This window comes from Penicillium brevicompactum (assembly GCF_028827555.1).
Source record: "Penicillium brevicompactum strain IBT 35665 chromosome Unknown utg000001l_segment0_segment0, whole genome shotgun sequence".
NCBI lineage: Eukaryota > Fungi > Ascomycota > Eurotiomycetes > Eurotiales > Aspergillaceae > Penicillium > Penicillium brevicompactum.
This window is the reverse complement of record NW_026623203.1, coordinates 6,431,172-6,449,956: the sequence shown is the minus strand read 5'-3', so window position 1 is coordinate 6,449,956 and position 18,785 is coordinate 6,431,172. Positions and strand designations below refer to the sequence as shown.

The following is an 18,785-nucleotide window of genomic DNA, read 5'->3' as shown; positions in this document are numbered from 1 at the left end:
TTTGTTTGTACCCACTTCTCCCATATTTTCATTGGTACTCTCGGTGTATTCGCTACCCACTAAAATTTCCCCTCCCCAAGATCTTTCCTTTTTCCCCTCCTCCGTCCCCCCGTCTCACTCTTCTCTTCTTCATATCTCTCCATACACATTCACAATGGGTTCTCTCGCAAACGGATCGCAGCCTGGCACCTTCCTTTTCACCTCCGAGTCGGTTGGTGAGGGCCACCCCGATAAGATTGCGTGAGTATCATTCCCCTGGTTCCCAACAGTTTTTGCTCGGGATGCTTTTTTTTTTAATTGCGCCAATGCCTATGGACACGGTGTACTGACTTTGACTCAACAGTGACCAGGTCTCCGATGCTGTTCTCGATGCCTGTCTGGCTGAGGATCCCCTCTCCAAGGTTGCTTGTGAGACTGCCACCAAGACCGGTACGTTCATTCTCTCTCTCCCATGCCAACTCGGCTTGATTTCGGAGGGTTCTGAAGCTAACATGATTACCAGGTATGATCATGGTCTTTGGTGAGATCACCACCAATGCTCGTCTGGACTACCAGAAGATCATCCGTAACGCCATCAAGGACATCGGTTACGATGCCTCTGAGAAGGGTTTCGACTACAAGACCTGCAACGTCTTGGTCGCCATTGAGCAGCAATCCCCCGACATTGCTCAGGGTCTCCACTACGAGGAGGCTCTTGAGAAGCTCGGTGCCGGTGACCAGGGTATCATGTTCGGTTATGCCACTGATGAGACCCCTGAGCTCCTGCCCCTGACTGTCCTCCTCTCCCACAAGCTCAACGCTGCCATGAAGGCTGCCCGTAATGATGGCTCCATCCCCTGGTTGCTTCCGGACACCAAGACCCAGGTTACCATTGAGTACGCCCACGACAACGGTGCCGTCAAGCCTCTGCGCGTTGACACCGTTGTCATCTCCGCCCAGCACACTGACGATGTCACCACCGAGGAGCTCCGTGCCACCCTCAAGGAGAAGATTGTCCGCAGCGTCATCCCCGCTGATCTCCTTGACGACCGCACTGTCTACCACCTCCAGCCCTCCGGCCGCTTCGTCATCGGTGGTCCCCAGGGTGACGCCGGTCTCACTGGCCGTAAGATCATCGTCGACACCTACGGTGGTTGGGGTGCCCACGGTGGTGGTGCTTTCTCCGGAAAGGACTACTCCAAGGTCGACCGTTCCGCTGCCTACGTCGCCCGCTGGATCGCCAAGTCTCTGGTCAAGGCCGGCTTGGCCCGTCGTGCCCTTGTCCAGCTCTCCTACGCCATTGGTGTCGCTGAGCCCCTCTCCATCTTCGTCGAGACCTACGGTACCTCCGACAAGACCTCCGACGAGCTGGTCCAGATCATCCGCAACAACTTCGATCTGCGTCCCGGTGTCATCGTCAAGGACCTCGACCTTGCCCGTCCCATCTACGCGCAGACTGCCAAGAACGGTCACTTCACCAACCAGGAGTTCTCCTGGGAGAAGCCCCGCACTCTCAAGTTCTAAGCGATCTCTGCTTAGTCCGGTGACCCCGGACACCTTTTTGACGACTGTGACGAGCTAGCTTTGTTTTCAACAACTCAAAGCACGATGAGCATAGACTATTAAAACCCTCATAAAATCCAGGGATTGGTCTCCAATCTGGTGCCAGTCTCTCTGTTTCATTATCTGCATGGTCGCGCAAATGACGGGCCTTTTGGCGAAGACAAAATTCAACATGATACCACTTTTCATCGGCTGGGAAAGGAAGTTTATTTGGCGTTTTTCGGAAGCAACAGACTTCAACCACACCTCTATCTCTCTCTACCTCCACCTCTACCCTCATCTCCACCTCTCTCCCACGGTGCCTCCCGAGGAGCCTCTGGCCTCGCTTCCACACGAGGCCATACTCTGTCGGCATTGAAGAACGATCCTTGCACGTTGCTCTCTGCGAGAGAACTCTTTGATTTTGTTCATAATGGTCCTGGGCTTGCTAAATTAAACATTAGCGATAGAATCTTCTAATACTTAACACCACCTTTTTTGGCACTTTTTGTGATGAATGTTCACTCTTCGTAACCGCTAGATTCTGGTAACTCAGATTATGGATAATAATACTACCTTAGGCTCTTCAAGCCAGATGAACTAATTGCTTTTGTCCTTACTTTCCCCCGTCTTAACCTCTCTATGCCAAAAAAAAGAAAAAGAGAGAGAATTATAATCAAAGCAGTCGATATTCGTCGAGGCGGAGTGTGCACGTCCCGACGCGTGACGCCAGACCCGCCAAGATTCGGCGCGATCTGTGAACAACTCGCATTTCAAGTCCAACATTGATTTGCTTTACCAGTCTTCACAGGGCTTGACTCTTAATTTACGAATACATGATGGTCCTCTGAACGCGACCATGAACTCGCGAATCGTCCCTCAAATCCTAGATCCACTCAATTCGTCCACACTCAACAAACTCCACGATCCGACCCCTCCACCCACCAAGAAACGGAAAAGAAGCGTCGATGAGGAACCATACAGTGCCTTTGGGCGACTGGCTACCTCTTCTATCGTTATCAGAGTCAGTGCTGGTCAAGATCTGCTGAAACCAGGTTGAAATGTATTGGCCGTTGTTGCTGACTCGATATGCGACTATAGGCCCACGCTGCATCTCTCTCTGACGAACCCTTGATCCTCGAGCCGATAACAGCCCTTTCCCGATCGAAGCTTCTCTTCTCATGGCTTGACGATACGCCTCCCTCCCGGTCTGACGAACAACCCGGAGGCCTGTTCACTGCAGATATACCCACGCTGGAGAATGATCTCGGCGCAAAGGCCGAGCCAACAGTCCTAGCCGTGAAACTGCTGGTCAATGGAGGCCTCTATGTCGTGGAGCGGGTGAAGAGAGGTATCTATTCGCTCTCCAAACTCGCACGATGGGTCCACGAGGGAGACCTCGTCGCCGCGGCGAAGGGGTGGCACAAAAGTGGCCCTGCTGAGGACGCCATGGCTGTTGATGACCCAAACATAATGTCTGATGGCTTTGATTGGTGGAGAGCTGCGCAAATCGACGAACCTACCTCTGGGCTCGGAGTTGGTGAGAAGCCAGCTGGACTCAGTATTGCGCTCGTCTTTGGGTCATCTGAGCCAGACCTAGAAGCCACCAATGCTTCCGCGGGCGTTGAGGAGCATGTCGTGCCTTCGTTCGCTCTACCAAGAACCCTTGACGCTGCTGAGGAGGATCCATTCACGGATCTCAAGCCTCAGGCCTTGAATGATAATGATAATGCTATGCACGTGGACGGCGAGGATACACATGTAGCAGATGTGCAACAGTCGCCTGAGGAACTGTTGGACGGAATGAGAGATCACTATCTTCAGGCTCTCTACATTTCAAAGGTATGCACTACTTGTTCCTTTTGTTCTCAAGACTTGTTACTGACACTTTCTAGACATCCGTGGCATACTTTGCAAAAGGGCCGCTGACTCGTTGCCGGAAAGCTTTCCAAGTCCGTGATTCAGAAGAGGCAAAGGGCTCAGCAGAGCTAATTGAATTTTACCGTGAAGCCATTCTCACTGCCAAGAAAATGGACCTCAAGTATAAGGAATCACTACCCTCTGCAGTAGGCGATGCAGCACTTGCTATTTCCGAGGACGATCGAAAACCTAAAGGTCGAAAGAGTAAGAAGAAGAAACTTGGCAGAAACGGCCTCTATCCTGGGGAGGAAGGTTTCATCCACAGATGGTGGAAGGACAGGGCCTTGAACGAATCTTCTGCGCCAGAGAATTCGCGTGAGACAGAGTCTAAGAAGCAGATCTCAGACCTCCGACTGCGCGAAACCCAGCTGCAGATACTCCTGATCTTGGAAGTTATGGTGCTGGAAATGACCATTCAGTCTGCCACGAAAACCAATTTAAATAAGGAGGCAAAGCCAGATGCGGAGAAGGACACGCCCAAGAAACCAAAGGCCAAAAAGCTGGCGGACATGAACGTTCTTCTCGAATTGCATCTCGATCGCATGTGCATCTGGCATGCTGTTAGCATGCAAGAGACGACTGCGTCTGATACCGCCAAAGCTTCGTCATTTAGTGGCAATCATCTGTCGGGCAAGAAGACCGAGAGTGATGCTGTGCGTGATTTCTGCACTGAGGTGATTGTTCCATTCTACGCTGCTCGTCTTCCGGACAAGTGCAAGTTGATAACGCGCAAATTCGGCGTGTCCAGCGGCATTTCACCAATGGCCAAAAAGACTCGAACTTCAAGTAAAAGCCAGCACGTGGAGCCTGGAACTGAAATCCAAAGACAGCCACCTGCGCAAAAGTCTCGACGTACATTGCAGCGAGTCGCCACGGATGAAAAGACAACAACGTCTCAATCTCGTCTACCAGGACTACATAGATCCAACACCGCGCCCAGCCACCCTCACGGAAAGCGCGACAATGAGCCACTATTGCCCACCGTTCTTTCTGGTAATGTTCGCGGTGGCATGCAAAAGGCCAAGCGCAACGACAACCGTGAGGTTGACCTCGAGGCTGTGGCAAGACAGCATGAGACCAAGCTAAGAAAGGTTCAAATGCTAGCCGATCAAAAGAAAGAGCTTGATGCGGCCATCCAAGCGCTGAGGAAGCCGAACAGAGAGCTTGTTTCGAAAGACATTGCAGACGACGTGAGCAAACGGGTCTCGACCGGCGGAGGTAGTTCAAGAAAATCTAAGAACCCTGTGCGTAATCCCTTCGGCGAGGGCGTCCAGGTTATGGCGACTCCACGAGCCAACCGCAGAAAGGATCCAGGAGTAGGACTGCCACATGTGCCTCGCAGTCTGGTCCCATCTCAGTCTTTTGCGGGTGTGGAAAACTCGCCCATCGGCGAATCTCCACTCATGATTCCTTCCTCTAGCAGACGGGCAATATCGTTCTCTGGTGGCGCCTCCGATCCTTTCAATCGTCGCGGCGAGGGACGAAGCCCCCGGTCAAGCCAACCTGAAGGAACTATCCATGAAACCCCCACCCGACCATCTTCCAAAATCTTCCAAAGCGACGCTATGGCTGCCCGGAGGCCGTCTTCTTCTGGAAAGGGTCTCTTTAGGGTACCCAACCTCCCGACCCCTCGCTCGGCCACACAGCCAATGGTCCCGGGCAGTCCTGTCCACTCTCGCCGTACTCCTTTCGCTGCACCATCAGAAAACTCGTCACTGTCATCTCGACAATTCAGCCAGTCGCTCAACGCCGTGCGTTCTTCGGCTATCATGGAAACACCGCCAAAGAAACGCGGACCAGAAATAATGTCCCCTGCTGCTGCTCCAATCTCCACATCCCTCGACTCCATGGTTCCCAACCACCGAGCTCCCTCCCCTCCGGCTGTGCTGGGGACGCCAGTCAAGGGTGCCGCAGCTGTACCTGTCACCCCTGAAAAGCCGCAGTCGCAATCAATCTATGCGCAGCTTGGATGGGACGATGAGATGGAGTTCTGATTTTCGCTACATGTGTTTTTGCATAGCGTGCTTATGCGATTTGCATTGAAAGGTTCTTTTTGTGGTCGGGTCATTGCATTTGTATCTTATTTTTAGCCTTTCCTTTTCCGTTTTTGTACTGGTTTTCAGGGTGGAGTTCGAGATTGCGGCTGAAGCACTGGGCATGGCGTGCATTGATTGTATTGTTTACAATCCGGATATATCCCCACAACCGCATCGCGTTAGCATTACAATGAAGTGCAACACATCTTTCATGATCAACAATGCCTATCCCATAATTCAAACTCGCTTGACGTCCTGCTTCTTCGGCGCGGGACTCACCCGTAAAGAGTAGAATGGATCAGCATACAGGGCTGAATTTAGTCCATATTTAAGGTAACAATTGGCTTGGCATGTTTTGAGTAGACAAATTTGACAGTTGCTAAATTTGATTGGAGTTATATGAAGATCGGCATGATTCTCACACAGAGAGGTCTAGATCGTGGTTCGATCAGCTACAGCCCTAATATATTATCCCTTGTACTCCATCTTTTTTTAGATCATTGGAAGTCAATTGCAACTAGATCGGCCTTGGCTTTCAGTCTAAAAGCCTTACGTGGTCGCCCCACAATCCAAAAGGCAGTCGTATTCGGGTTTGAAACAACTTTAATGTACCTCCTGAGTCCTTGAAAACTTCGATTTTTTTCACTTTAGCCAGTCACGATAATGCCCACGCCTCCAAAGTGAGCATTAATGCATACGCCATGAACGATCAATCCCACAAGGCCCCGAACCACAGCCGTCCTCTACTATACGTTCCCAACACACTATGGACGCGATTATTCGCTGCAACCGTCATTACCGAGACAGTCCTCACAGTCGGAATTGAAAGGTAACGGGCCCTCGAACTAGCGCCGCTACCTCGGACTTATACTTGGAGGATGATGACTGATGTGGTTGATCGCAAACCAGCTGGATCCTGATCAGTCTATGGAACAATCTCAGCGACGATGGAAAGAGCCAGGGCCCACTGCGCCTCCAGTCATTCCTGGGACTGTTTATCTTCGCCTTGTTATATGAGCTCGGTCTCTCGTACGATGCATTACGCCGAAAGAACACCATTCAATTGGTCGGCCTCTGCGTCTGTAACCTGGGTCTCTTGACATATGGCTTTCTCCAGATGCAGGAGATTCAATCGACCATCAGCGGCATGGTCAATGACAAAACTTTTAGCGACCACTTGCTGGAGGTATATCGGATCGAACTTATCATCGTCCCGGTCATCTTGGGTGTCGGGACCGTGTGCATGATTTTCTTTACGTGGAAGTTGCGCGCGGAGTTCTCCTGGTCCATCTACAAAAACATCAGTGCCGATTTACAGATGAAGCGGCGATACTTCACATATCAGGTTTGTCAATGGGTATTAATGCTGTCGCGATTCTTCGAAGCTAATATCAGCAGGTGTACATCTCACTCCTGAAATTCGACTTTTTCTTCGTGTTTGGAAGTCAACTCCAAGTTCTTCTCGTCGTCAGTAAGGCCGAAGATGCAGATTTCATTTTAAACGCCGCTTTAATCCCGATCACAATTGCGACATTGGTTCTCTCCGCTCAGTTTTGCAAGCGGGAAAAACGAAAATCTCTCATTCTTATGATGGTGAGAACAGTCAATTACTCATTGTTGCAGGCTCAAGCTGACGGCTGCTTTAGTTCTTTATGCTTATTATCATGGGCTGCTTTGTTCTTACATTATTCCGAATGCATAGCACAACGGACAGCGCCAACTTCAGCTCTGTCCGAATATCTCTGACCTTGTTTGCTGGAGTTTCATTGCTGTTGATGCTAGTTACGTTGATTCTCTCCGTGATGTGCATTGTCAATTTCAACAAAGGTCTGAAGCACCATGTTAACCCTTCTAAAAAGCGACGGAAAAATTCAGTTGCGTTGGAACTCCAGGAGAGTGAAACTCCTACGCGGTTCTTGCTGACCTAGAGATGTCGAAATGACCCTTCTTTTACGCTTTCTCCCCATGTCTTATAACTAAATACTTTTACGTTCATGTATATATACCTCATACGATCAATTCGAAGTGACTGCGTTCAACTCCTGGGTAGAATGAAGTATAAAATGCTGACTGGACGACCATTTGTGATTGGACCGGCGACTTTTAGGTTGGCCGGTTCCAAGGTTTGCCCCCCTCACCCGCGGACTTTGTCTGAGCCTCGTCTTGCATTTTCACCTCCACAGTCTTACTCGGTCGATGCGACACCTGGCAATGGGCGATTATCAAAGACCTCAAACATTTCGCGCGACCAGGCCCAAGAAGAGAGCGATCGCGTAGGTTGACTCACAGCGATCATTGACCTGGGCTCATATTTTTCATAGTTGCCATCGATGTCATTCACAGAAAATCAAATGCTCTGGAGAAAGACCATGTTCGAAATGCCGTGCTTCAGGTTATGATACACAATGCAGTTACACGACTCGAGATCGCAAAGTACGCGTGGATGAAAGGTACATTTTCGCACTGGCAACCCTTTGCTCAAATGCTGATGGCCATGAATGATAGCTATCTCGAGCAGCTTTTGAAGGATAGCGAGGAGCTACATGCGCGACGGTATCGCTCAAAGCAAAATCCCCACCCATCCCATCAAGAGCCCATCCCCCATGATGATGCCACTGAGCACGATGAGCCTAGGATACAGGGGAATCTCCTCAATAATAAGCCATGGTTCCAGGTGCATGACGCATCAGTGCTCCCTTTATACATCAGCGAGGCAACGTGCACGGCCTTTGCTACTCGACTCTGCCAGTGTCTGACAAAGACCAACACCCCAACGCTTTACCTCCCCAAAACCAGATATACGGATGAATCGACACTTTCATCCTTACTGCATACGGACGTGCAGTGGCCTAGTCTTGTCTGCGCCCAGCTCTTAGTGAAGACTGCGCTAGGCCACATTATCCCGTGCTTTCACCTGGCACTGAAAAAAGACTCAATGGACATGCTTCATGGTGTTTATCAGCGAGGAGACTTTGAAGATCCAAGTATCAAGTGCAAATATTTTGCCCTTTTTGCTCTTGCGGAGGCTTTTTCAACTCCTCACGATAGTTCTAATCAGCCCTATGTACCGGGTTCTGCTTATTTCGCCCGAGCATTGAGCCTTATTCAGATCATCCCCGAAAGACCAAGCATGATTCACATAGAAAGCTTGCTGTTGATTGTAAGACCAGCCCTCCAAGATTTCTAGCCAATGCTGATTTTGTATACAGGCGTACTTCTGTCAGTTCTTGAACCGCTTCCACTCTGCGTACCTACTTGTAGGAAACGCACTGCGTCTTGGACTCAGCATAGGCTTGAACTACAACGTGCCGCAGTCTCAAAACTTGCACCCAATAGCTAGGGAGCATCGGATCCGTCTCTGGTGGACTATCTACACCCTGGAACGTTTCTGGGGCTCAAAATCAGGGTTTCCTGTGCAAATCCATGATGATGATATCCATGTTGATCACCCGTCCATTTCGGCATCTGAGACCTATAATGACCAGTTTCCAGATGGGGCTTATCAGATTGCAGCTATTGAGCTAGCTAGGATAACTGGAGATACGACCGGGGAGATCTATTGCAAGAAGATCTCGACTGAAAGTTTCTTACTTCGTGAGCAGAGACTACTGACTCAACTGAAGCAGTGGATTCAGTCTTTGCCTCAACACCTGAGACTCAATTCGGAGGGGACAACCTCGAAACACACAATCCACATGCACCTTCAGTTCAATTTTGTAAGAACCATCTCGTTGCTCGTCCAGGCCTTTGCTAATTTTCCCAGTGCGTGATCTTGACGATCAGACCAGTCCTAATGCATGTCCTCAGCCTGCAAATGAAGAATCCCAGCGACCAGTCGGCGGAAGCCATTTCTCCAGTCCTGGTTACTTTGAGCGAGGCATGCATACATTCAGCCAGGCATTCCCTGGCACTATGTGTGAATGAATGGACTGGCGGATCTCTAGCCACGTTCGGCTACACGTTCCCTGCGTACCTATTCTCTGCAGCTTTGATCTTGATGCTATCCAGTCTTCTGCCACTAGGAGATCCCAGTGACTTAACATCGGCCGAAACAGCCATGGAAATACTCAGGAACCTCAGCTTGTCCGATCAACTGGCATCAAGGGATCTATATGAGCGGATTCAACGAGTGCATCAGTGTCTTCATAGTAGTCCTTTTTGCCCTGCGCCTGCTGCTACCCAAGTCCCTACTATCGACTTTGCTAGCGAGCCACCAATGGTTCAAGGTTCAGGAAGACCATTGCGCTCAAGTCAACTCTCAAGCAATCCACAATACCCCATCGTCCCTCCGGAGGATTTTAGTCATATGATTTTCGATTCTAACGTCCCATATCTCACAACAGAGATGGCTCTTCATCAGCCAACCATGTTGGATTTCTTAACACAGTCTGATGTGGACTTCGAGCTGCTGGACCCGGTCGGATGGTTTAACGATTTCGATTTAGCTTTCTCCATGTCTGCCGACTCACCGTATGAGTCAGTAATACACTAATGAAGGATTGGATTTTTTTGTGTGTATGTTTATAATCAAACGATGAACGAGTCATATTTCACAGTTGGCTGTGGCCGTCGAAAGTGGACCTACCCGTTGATACGCGGCTCGGTCAAACTCAAGTTAGCCGTAGCGTGCCAGATGTCTCTATACAACCAGAAGTATAAGATGAACAGCGGCAGCCATCACATCTCTAATCAGTATCCTCAACAATCAACACAATTTCCACCATGGAGCCAAAAACAAAGTTCTCCTACTCCTACTTCCACATCTCCAAGAGAGACGGTGTAGCGATCTCCGCTCAAAACCACCGCACCCTACGCCTCAAAGCCCTCGAAACCTCTCCAGCCTCATTCTCATCCACCCACGAGATTGAATCCAAATTCACCGACATCGACTGGCAAAATCTCATCACAGCTCCCGACCGGGTAATCTTCGTCTGTGCCGCCACACCACTCAATCCCGATGACTCACAAGCTGGTGAGCCCGAATGGATCGGCCAAGTTACTCTGCGCGGACCTCTATCTGAGGAAGCATTCACCTTACCCGAAGAATCTGGACAACCACCGCAGAGACCAGACGAAGAAGAAGAGCGATGGCAGATGCTGAGCCTGTTCACACTACCGGAACACCGCGGCCTGGGCCTCGGCGCCAAATTATGTCAGAGCGCTATGGATTATCTGCAATCGTATCGTTCTTCGCCGCGGACTGTCCAAGTGCGTCTTATTATCAAGGCTGGGAATCATGTTACGATAAAGTTCTATGAGCGGCTTGGCTTTGTTTCTGCGGGAATGGCAACTCTTGTCGAGGCTCTTATCGCGAATGGGGATGAGGGCTTGTTACCGGATGATGTGAGCTCGGCAAAATGGTCCGATCGATTTGGATTGATTATGAATACTCGTTTGTCTCGTTGATGTGTTGCTCTTGTTTTTCTAGACTTATAGAATGTGCGATAGACTTGGTTATTTCAAAATTGTACTGCTGTTCTAGAGTAGGCAAAACATTACACTCAGAGGAAATGTAGTCGATGCTTACGCTTTTCCTCCAGCACCTGCACTCTGTAGAGTCATGCGGTCAGGGTATATTGGGCGCTCAAGTCGTCCGGGTGACAAGTTACTATGCCACGAAGACTAGCGGGGATGGGCATGTGGGGCATCCGTTTTTCGGCCTTTGGGCTAAACTGCCCAGGCGTCAAGTCTGTTATGATATTCAGGGAGAATTGGATTACTGTGGCTGAGGCTGTTATGTTCACTACCGGTTTGAAGTCTTCAATCGAGAGCCATACAAGTGTACAAACTGTCTCAAAATAGAATCATATGATCTTGGACTTCACCAATCGGCATCTGACACAATTACAGCAAAGTGATTTGTGTAAAATTGACACAGTAACAATCCCTGTTACACTGTTCCAAATAGTTAAATATCTGCGCAGACAGGGCAATGCTTGTGGCAAAGTCAGCAGTGCGAAGAGCAAAAGGAAGTGAGGCGGTTAAGAAAAAGGTGAAATACGGTGAGGATCTCATTTTACAAGGCGCGTTATTGGGTCGAGTCTAGTGGCCTCAAACGGCGGAGAAATCGACGAATAAAACCCACTAATTTATGCAGTAGCTGCATTCGTGTGAGATGGATTTTTGATATATTGACACGATTACCGTCACAACACATCTCAAAACAAAAGAGCTAATGCAGCCTGCCCAACCGCTACATGCTGCGGAGTATCGGGTGCAGAAGCTGCCCGCTTCCAAGGTTAAACATAGGCTCATCACATATCCCGGGACAACCCATCGTGGCTTGCAAAATACCTTCGCCTAATTGTAAGGTTGCAATATTCATATTCCGTACCTACCTATAAGGTCGCTACAGGTCCATTTTCCACGCTGTACTGAAAAACACAACCTTGGAACTCTACGAACCCGTCTTTTTGAAGCTCAATTCGATTCACACTGCTCATATTCCAAGGATTATGGTCGGATCGAATTTGCTCATCGCTTTAATATACGAAGACCCAGGCACCTATTTAGATCTTGGGTATAAGAAGTCCGATATCGCGCATTTGGAAGTCGGCGCCGCGGCCGAGGATATTGCTACTGCGATTATCAGATTGGGGCATCGATATGTTCCCATCCCAGATGTGAAAACTCTCGCGAGTAAGCTCGGCTCCGGCGAGGCTGCGCATTGGGATCTAGCGGTGAATATTACAGAGGGGGTTTATGGAACGGCAAGGGAAGCACAGGTGCCGGCGATGCTGGAGGCGTTCAGTATACCATATACATTTTCCGACACGGCGACCATGGCCCTATGTTTGGATAAGGGAAAGACCAAGGTGAGTTATCTGCGTTTCAGTGTCAAGCTCGTTTGATGCGGGGATGGTTCGGTTAGGTACTAATAGTGGGGATTTTGGGGTTGTAACAGATGGTCCTGGAGCATTATGGGATTCCGACCGCCCCCTTCGCCGTCATATATTTAGACAAGCTTCAGAACCGGAAGCTCACGCCCGACGTCATCGGCGCCCTCACCAAAACCTCCAAGCACGCACCGGGTCTTCTAAACCCAACATCCTACCCGCTTTTCGTGAAGCCACTAGCCGAAGGATCATCCAAGGGCATCAAGCAAAGCAACGTCATTCACAACATCAAGGAGCTATGCCAAGCCGTCGAGGGAATCCATTCCAGCGCGACCTCGGCGCCAGCGGTGCTGGTCGAGAAGTTCCTAGCGGGGCGAGAGTTCACGGTTGGGATCTTGGGAACGGGCGATGACGCATGGGTTCTTGGAGTCAGTGAGATGGCATGGAGGGGAAAGAGTGACCCTGACGTCGACTTTGACGTCGGGTTCACGACTGAACGGTCCAAATCCGACGACGATTGGGATGGCATCGCGGATGAGATCCCAGCCAATCGGGAAGATCCGCTGGTCGAACGGGCATGCACGGTCGCGCTGCGGGCCTGGCGAGCGTTGCGGTGTCGTGATGGTGGAAGGGTTGATATCAGATTGGACGGAGACTCGGCCGATGCAGAGGCTAATGTTCTGGAAGTAAGTGACGTCTTCTGTTGAACTACGTTGATGACGGAGATAGCCGAGACTCTCTCCGGGCAAAATGATGTGTTGCATGACTCTTATCTGTGTTTTTCTTGTTTTGGCTGGCACGATGAGCTCAGAGTTGAACTCAAAGTTGGCAGGCGGCGATTCTTGAGTTGTCGATTACACGTCAGGCCATGTTTATGCTTTTGTATACTGACCACGATACTTCTCATAGATCAATCCCTTGGCAGGGTTGAGGCCTCAATGGTCGCAGCTGCCGATTATCGCAAAACATAACGGGATGTCATATGAGACCCTGTTGGAGCACATCTTGCGCAGTGCGTTAAAGAGGGCTCCATCACGATGGAGATTGTGACATGGATATGATGAAATTGGTGCGATCGGCGAGAGATTCGCCACACACCCTGGGGTTTCCACCAAACATAACCCCCAGATGACTTTCCTTCATATTCCACCGATTCCAGGAGTTCCACCATGAGGATCAGGGTCCCACTGCCCTCAGCTTCGGGTTTGGGGCCTGCATTAGTTCTCCAGAATTGGGAGATGAGGATCCGTTTCGGTTGTCAGGCACGTGATCCCGCAGAACGGGTACGCGGCTTTTGGATGAGTCACGCCGCCAGACCTTCCACGTTGGGAATCATATAGAAAGTTAAGAATAGAGACCGGATGTGGGGTGCCGGGAGGCAAATCCATGAAGAATCCGTTCAATCCCCAATACTCCGTATTAGTGTCTTGTTAAGTGAGAAAATGAAAATGAGAAAAATGATTTTTGTCCAGCAAAAAATAAGTAGTCTTTGGTTATTAAGATAGTTTGACATATTGTCTTCAAGTAAAGTTATATACAGATCGTTTTGTTTGTTCGTCAAGGTCGTCAAGTCATGGTATCGTAGATCGGCTGAAAGAGAAGGGTCGCAAAAGTGGCGAATGTAGAAGTGAGGTGGTGAAGAGAGAAATTATAAAGCGAGGGTCGTGATCAGCCCGCGATGGGACCAACCATGCAAGACCCCCTGTCCAGAGGTGTTTGGAGGTCGCCTCAAGACAATTGCGACCCTTCTCCAAAAAACCATGCTCGGAGTGTTCAGGGGAAGGTTGAGTAGCCTGGGCAGCCGCCACCGCGACGGGCTCCGGGGTTGGGGAATCCGTTTCTTTGGTGATTTCGACTTCCGACTCGGCGGGTGGCGTCCTGGACTTGAGCACAGGCAATTCGGCATTCTTCATATCATCCATCTCATCCTCGTCATCGGTGTCTTCAAAGTCAAATGAGCTGATGCGAGACTTCATATCGTTCTCGGTCCACATGACGGAGCCGCAGTGCAGGCGGAAGTGAGCCACGCAGCGGCGGAGGTCTGGGTCGGGAGCGGTAGCTTCACGGGCGAGTTTCTCTTTGGAGAGATGAGTGAGCTTATAAGGGAGGGCGTTGCGGTTCGCCATTGGGGGCCAGCGTTTATTTTGCACAATGGGCACAGAGGCAGTTGGCTTGGGTGTCTTTGGAGCTTGAGTAGTTCCGTTCATATTGATGTACCATCGATTAGATGGATGGTTGGTGGTATGTAGATGCAATGCAATGCAGTAGTAATATGGTGAAGTGTGGAGTGTGGAATTGGTATGTGGAATGTGTGGAAGAGATCAAAAAGTAAAGGCAGAGAGAGGTAGAGCAGCGGTAGCGAGTCTTATACCCTTTTTTTTCACGATGGGAATGGGGAACCTGGTCCAAGCGCCCAAGCCGTGTCAGCAGATCACGAAACCGGTTCCAGACTGGCCTGCTCTTCTTCCCTCTGAGGTGTCCGCCCTTTCTGGCTGCTTTTTTTTCTTTTTTTCTTTTTTTTTCTTGGCTTCTTCTTTTTTACTTTCCCCATGATTCATCAAATGTGGCCATTTTACCTTTCTAACTTTCTTATATAATTCTACTTATTATCTTACTTAATAATTTCATATTTTACTTACGGATACACCTGGGTAGGGCTTGGGTTATTTTTTTGAACATGTGTGTGTAGCGGCTATACGGACCCTCGGAGTGGATAGTCCAAGGGCCCCAGTTTTCCTGATCATTTGATGCTTCGAAAATTTTTCGGTGGGGACCCTTCTGCGGAGCTTATCTTACGTCTATTCGCCCTGAGGATCCTTACAGAAAAAAATAGAAACGTTGCACGGGGAAACTCACGATCCCCACGGATTACTTTCCTTGGAAGTCCGAACCCCCTCAATACGGACGTTTTCAGAGGTACTCCGTATTATGGTCAAGCCCGTAACTTCGTATTGATTCGACTATAACTGGTACTCCGTTTACAGAGTACCGTATCTCTATCATCCTCCCCCTTCTCTCCCTACTCGCTTGGCATCCAAAAAAATGCATGCTTAGAAATGGCGGGACTCGCCCCTAACTGAATGCCCCTGGTACAAGCCCCGCTACGGAGTAGACTCCCTAGTCGTGGCCGTTGACTTAGCGAGCCTGAGCCTCGGCCTCTGGGTCTGGGCATATCCCCAGAAGACACACCATTGAAATCTGCGTTCAGTATTGTTTCGCTGCACGCGTAGAAGGTCCACCCTGTGCCCCGACCACCCCCATGGGCACAATAATGCGCTGGACAAAGAATCTCTTCACACCGACAAGTCCACCTGCATTCCACCTCGTCCCACGAATAATGCCCCTCCTGACGATCCTGAGGGGCGCCAAGTGTCTATCCGCCGAAGACGGCTTTTAATCCTAATCCCAGGGTTATATTATCCGGTGCCCGTGCGACACTGGCTAAGCTCCAGACCCCCTCCCTGAACTTACACCCAGCACTCCCGCGGAGGACCGACCAAACATCGTGAAGTGTGGCGCTCCAGAAATGGAGCGCCTCTGCTCCGCCATCAAAACGGACCTACACATTACGAGTCCAGCAGTTGTGGAAAAATAAGTTCCGCCTTCCACAGATCTTCCCCAAATTGATTGGGATCCAAAACATGGGTACAGCTAACTCTCTGCGCTTCCGACTTCCGCGCTCGGAGTTTTATCCGATGTATCGTGGAAACCGACAGAAAGCCGAGTTTTTTGACCAACCCCCCATTCAGAAATCGATTTGACTAAGACTTGCGATGATCTCGCAGATAAGGGTGTAACGCCGTTTGGCTAGTCAGTTGCGAGAAAGGTGAAACACAGGCAAGATGGTGAGATCTGCTGCAGGCTTCGAACTCCACAATTTCCAACTAAGGCTATTGCAGCCACCGGGTCCAGGAATGAAGTCTAGAATCTCTTTAACAAAGGGCTAGACATTGGGAAAAAGCAGGTTCTCTACGCGCTAGCACTCCTTGGTGGGCCCACACTGGCTTCTAGCTCCTCGAACTAGTTCGCTCGCTCACCGCGAAATACATTAAATTGCCAAGCACGTTATTCGACGATATACAGTAGTCTCTTCCAAGGTTGGTGTTGACTCGTGTGTTAATCTACACTCCGTAGACACGGGCGCGAATGTAGATCTCAGATCTTTGATTTGTACGTATGCGAAGGCGCTGTGGCTACTCCGTACTCGTATTAGCACGCTCCCGCTCCAAGCGCACGCATGCGGTTTCAAACGGCAACACATGTTTGGAGTTCGGAGTACGGAATATGCCTCTGGATGACCTTGGGATCGTGCATTCCACTCCGGGGTACGGAGTAAGCTGTCCATTAAGAGCGATGAGGGGGGGAAACGGTGTGGGGTTCAGGTCTTGGCTCGCGATACGGTTCTTCCACGGTTAACTTCTGGAGAACAGCAAACCTCGGAACTTGGCTGTCACTCAAGCCACCATAATACGTGGGGAATCTAGACAAGGGTCTTATGTCATTGATTGTTTGTGGCATTTATCTTAGATCTCTTCGGTGCGGAGTAGCAAAACACTCTATTGGCTCCCAAACATACATCGACTCACATAGATCAACAAGATTGGTGTACATGTTTATTACCACATAACGTGTTTGTTGTCGTATCAAATCATGATGGATATTAGTACATTTGCCCCGAAGCACCTCCGAAGATTCATGGTACAAAAATCTCGACATGCAAGCAAACTCCCGACGCCAAGTGCCTTCATGAATCACCAACAAGTCTCTCTAGAATTCGCACTGCGTTTTAAGATCCGCTATGTTGTTCGGGTGGTCGTCTCCTACCATGCTCGATGACGCCGTTGACATCGTTCTATGGACCCAAATGGTCACTGGAGGGAACGGGACTGGGCGCCACTATCTCGGCAACAAGTCGGCTAGCAAATGTATGATAAGGCTTATATGAAACCCTTTTACGCCGAACTGTAGGCCAGTCCAGAGGACTCGTTGCGTCCCTCGGATCCGTAAGCCCATCCAGAAGTTCGGTAGTGATCTGGGCCTCGTAAAACATCATGCAATCTCGATCTAATACATTGGTGACGAGAAGACGCGACTGGAAGCGAATCAGCGAATCAGCTGGAACCCGACAAATCGACCGCAAAAATAAGCAGGAAACTCACGGTGTAAGTACTTGGTTCTGACAAGTCGAGCTTGAACTCTTGAAACTGTGCAAGAGCCAATAAGTGACATATGAAATACGGATCTTCGGTCCATTCCTTCGGGGTTGTCTGAGCTAGTCGCTTCTGACAGATATTTGCTCCAACGGAGTTGAAAACGCCCCTTGGCCCTGGGCAAGGCTCGAATTGTCGCCGGCGATCTTCGTTGATGCTTGTGTAATGTACATAGCCTACCAACGGGGGTGAGCTCTTATGGATGTCATCAGCGGGTTCTTCACGACGATGAAAGATGATATAGTTTGGTCGGTGAGCAACCCCATCTTGAAAATAGAATGGAGCTCCGTTACTGCTCAGCAATTATTGTCAGCCATTCCTATATGTGCTGTTTCATATTGTAGCTCTCACCTAGTATAGGCAAAAGGGCCCTCTTCGCCAATCAAAATGTTGATGAGACTACGAAGTTTGATAGGAGGGGACACATTCATAGCAATTTCTTCAGCATCGCTTGGTGGTGTCGAGCAAGGTTTTGGACCGCCATTGTTCCTGTGGTTGTTTTGGGTAGATTCTGTGTTGACAGGAGGAATTCCGACATCCTGGAATCGACATCCCACTAGATCAAGGTGACGCGAAGTCCACTTGAGAGGATTGATGAGTAGTTCACAATGGTAACGCATGATATCATGAAACGACTCTGGTCTAGCATTGGCCCCCATTATCAGGATGACAGTCTCAGCGATTGTGGTGATGGAGGCATGATGATAATGCCATATGAATAACTTCACCGTCTAGGATACACCTCTGACCGCCTTTGGTACATGACGGACGAATCAGCTTGTATGGGGTATGATTGGATAGTAAGTATCGAGAAGATAGCAGGCATGGGCGGTAATGTAGTGTATTTTGAGACGAGAGGAGGAAGGAGGAAGAGAGGGAAAGAGAGAGAGCTCTAGTCAGGTATCTACTGACAAACTTGGCACCCATGGGCTCTGACAGTCAGGCACACCCCATTCTCCATAAGTTGATGACCTTATGTTCCCGGCAGAGCCCTGAAAATAGGGACAAAAGTTCCGGGAGTACGTCCAAATGGATGCTCTCCATAATCCCGTTAGAACTTATATAAGAGAAGTGGTCGTTGAGCCATATCAAATTAGGTGATTTCAAATGCCTTGACTTTCTGTCTATAGATTTCAAAAAGTAACTAGAGGACTTTGAAAACGCTCCTAGAGCCACGTCCACTTCAGTCAACAGAGTGCCTATTATTCTACGGGTCTATTGAGACCCAAAAGACATCTTTTTTTTCCCCTGCAAGATCTACT

The 18,785-nt window shown here is 49.6% G+C and overlaps 8 protein-coding genes across 8 annotated transcripts; 6 read left to right on the top strand and 2 right to left on the bottom strand.

The window, feature by feature from the left end:
• Positions 1–154: 154 nt before the first annotated feature.
• N7506_002011 (S-adenosylmethionine synthetase) lies at positions 155–1,503 on the top strand (the record flags this gene model as incomplete). The annotated part of the gene is made up of 3 exons (XM_056951307.1): positions 155–240; positions 344–429; positions 503–1,503. 3 exons carry the CDS (start codon positions 155–157, stop codon positions 1,501–1,503), a joined length of 1,173 nt encoding a protein of 390 aa, XP_056817222.1.
• An 877-nt stretch (positions 1,504–2,380) lies between these two features.
• N7506_002010 (uncharacterized protein) lies at positions 2,381–5,435 on the top strand (the record flags this gene model as incomplete). Its single annotated transcript, XM_056951306.1, has 3 exons — positions 2,381–2,545; positions 2,623–3,363; positions 3,417–5,435. The coding sequence occupies 3 exons, from the start codon at positions 2,381–2,383 to the stop codon at positions 5,433–5,435; spliced, it is 2,925 nt and encodes a 974-aa protein (XP_056817221.1).
• Positions 5,436–6,178: 743 nt separating this feature from the next.
• On the top strand, positions 6,179–7,405 carry N7506_002009 (uncharacterized protein; the record flags this gene model as incomplete). The annotated part of the gene is made up of 4 exons (XM_056951305.1): positions 6,179–6,306; positions 6,387–6,822; positions 6,876–7,070; positions 7,124–7,405. 4 exons carry the CDS (start codon positions 6,179–6,181, stop codon positions 7,403–7,405), a joined length of 1,041 nt encoding a protein of 346 aa, XP_056817220.1.
• Positions 7,406–7,673: 268 nt separating this feature from the next.
• Positions 7,674–9,002, top strand: N7506_002008 (fungal specific transcription factor domain-containing protein; the record flags this gene model as incomplete). Its single annotated transcript, XM_056951304.1, has 4 exons — positions 7,674–7,750; positions 7,821–8,637; positions 8,687–8,917; positions 8,970–9,002. 4 exons carry the CDS (start codon positions 7,674–7,676, stop codon positions 9,000–9,002), a joined length of 1,158 nt encoding a protein of 385 aa, XP_056817219.1.
• A 1,197-nt stretch (positions 9,003–10,199) lies between these two features.
• Positions 10,200–10,883, top strand: N7506_002007 (GNAT family N-acetyltransferase; the record flags this gene model as incomplete). Its single annotated transcript, XM_056951303.1, has 1 exon — positions 10,200–10,883. The coding sequence occupies one exon, from the start codon at positions 10,200–10,202 to the stop codon at positions 10,881–10,883; it is 684 nt and encodes a 227-aa protein (XP_056817218.1).
• Positions 10,884–11,932: 1,049 nt separating this feature from the next.
• On the top strand, positions 11,933–13,020 carry N7506_002006 (D-alanine--D-alanine ligase family protein; the record flags this gene model as incomplete). Its single annotated transcript, XM_056951302.1, has 2 exons — positions 11,933–12,292; positions 12,382–13,020. The coding sequence occupies 2 exons, from the start codon at positions 11,933–11,935 to the stop codon at positions 13,018–13,020; spliced, it is 999 nt and encodes a 332-aa protein (XP_056817217.1).
• Positions 13,021–13,884: 864 nt separating this feature from the next.
• Positions 13,885–14,520, bottom strand: N7506_002005 (uncharacterized protein; the record flags this gene model as incomplete). Its single annotated transcript, XM_056951301.1, has 1 exon — positions 13,885–14,520. The coding sequence occupies one exon, from the start codon at positions 14,518–14,520 to the stop codon at positions 13,885–13,887; it is 636 nt and encodes a 211-aa protein (XP_056817216.1).
• A 2,645-nt stretch (positions 14,521–17,165) lies between these two features.
• On the bottom strand, positions 17,166–18,182 carry N7506_002004 (uncharacterized protein; the record flags this gene model as incomplete). The annotated part of the gene is made up of 3 exons (XM_056951300.1): positions 17,166–17,405; positions 17,473–17,815; positions 17,875–18,182. The coding sequence occupies 3 exons, from the start codon at positions 18,180–18,182 to the stop codon at positions 17,166–17,168; spliced, it is 891 nt and encodes a 296-aa protein (XP_056817215.1).
• Positions 18,183–18,785: the final 603 nt, after the last annotated feature.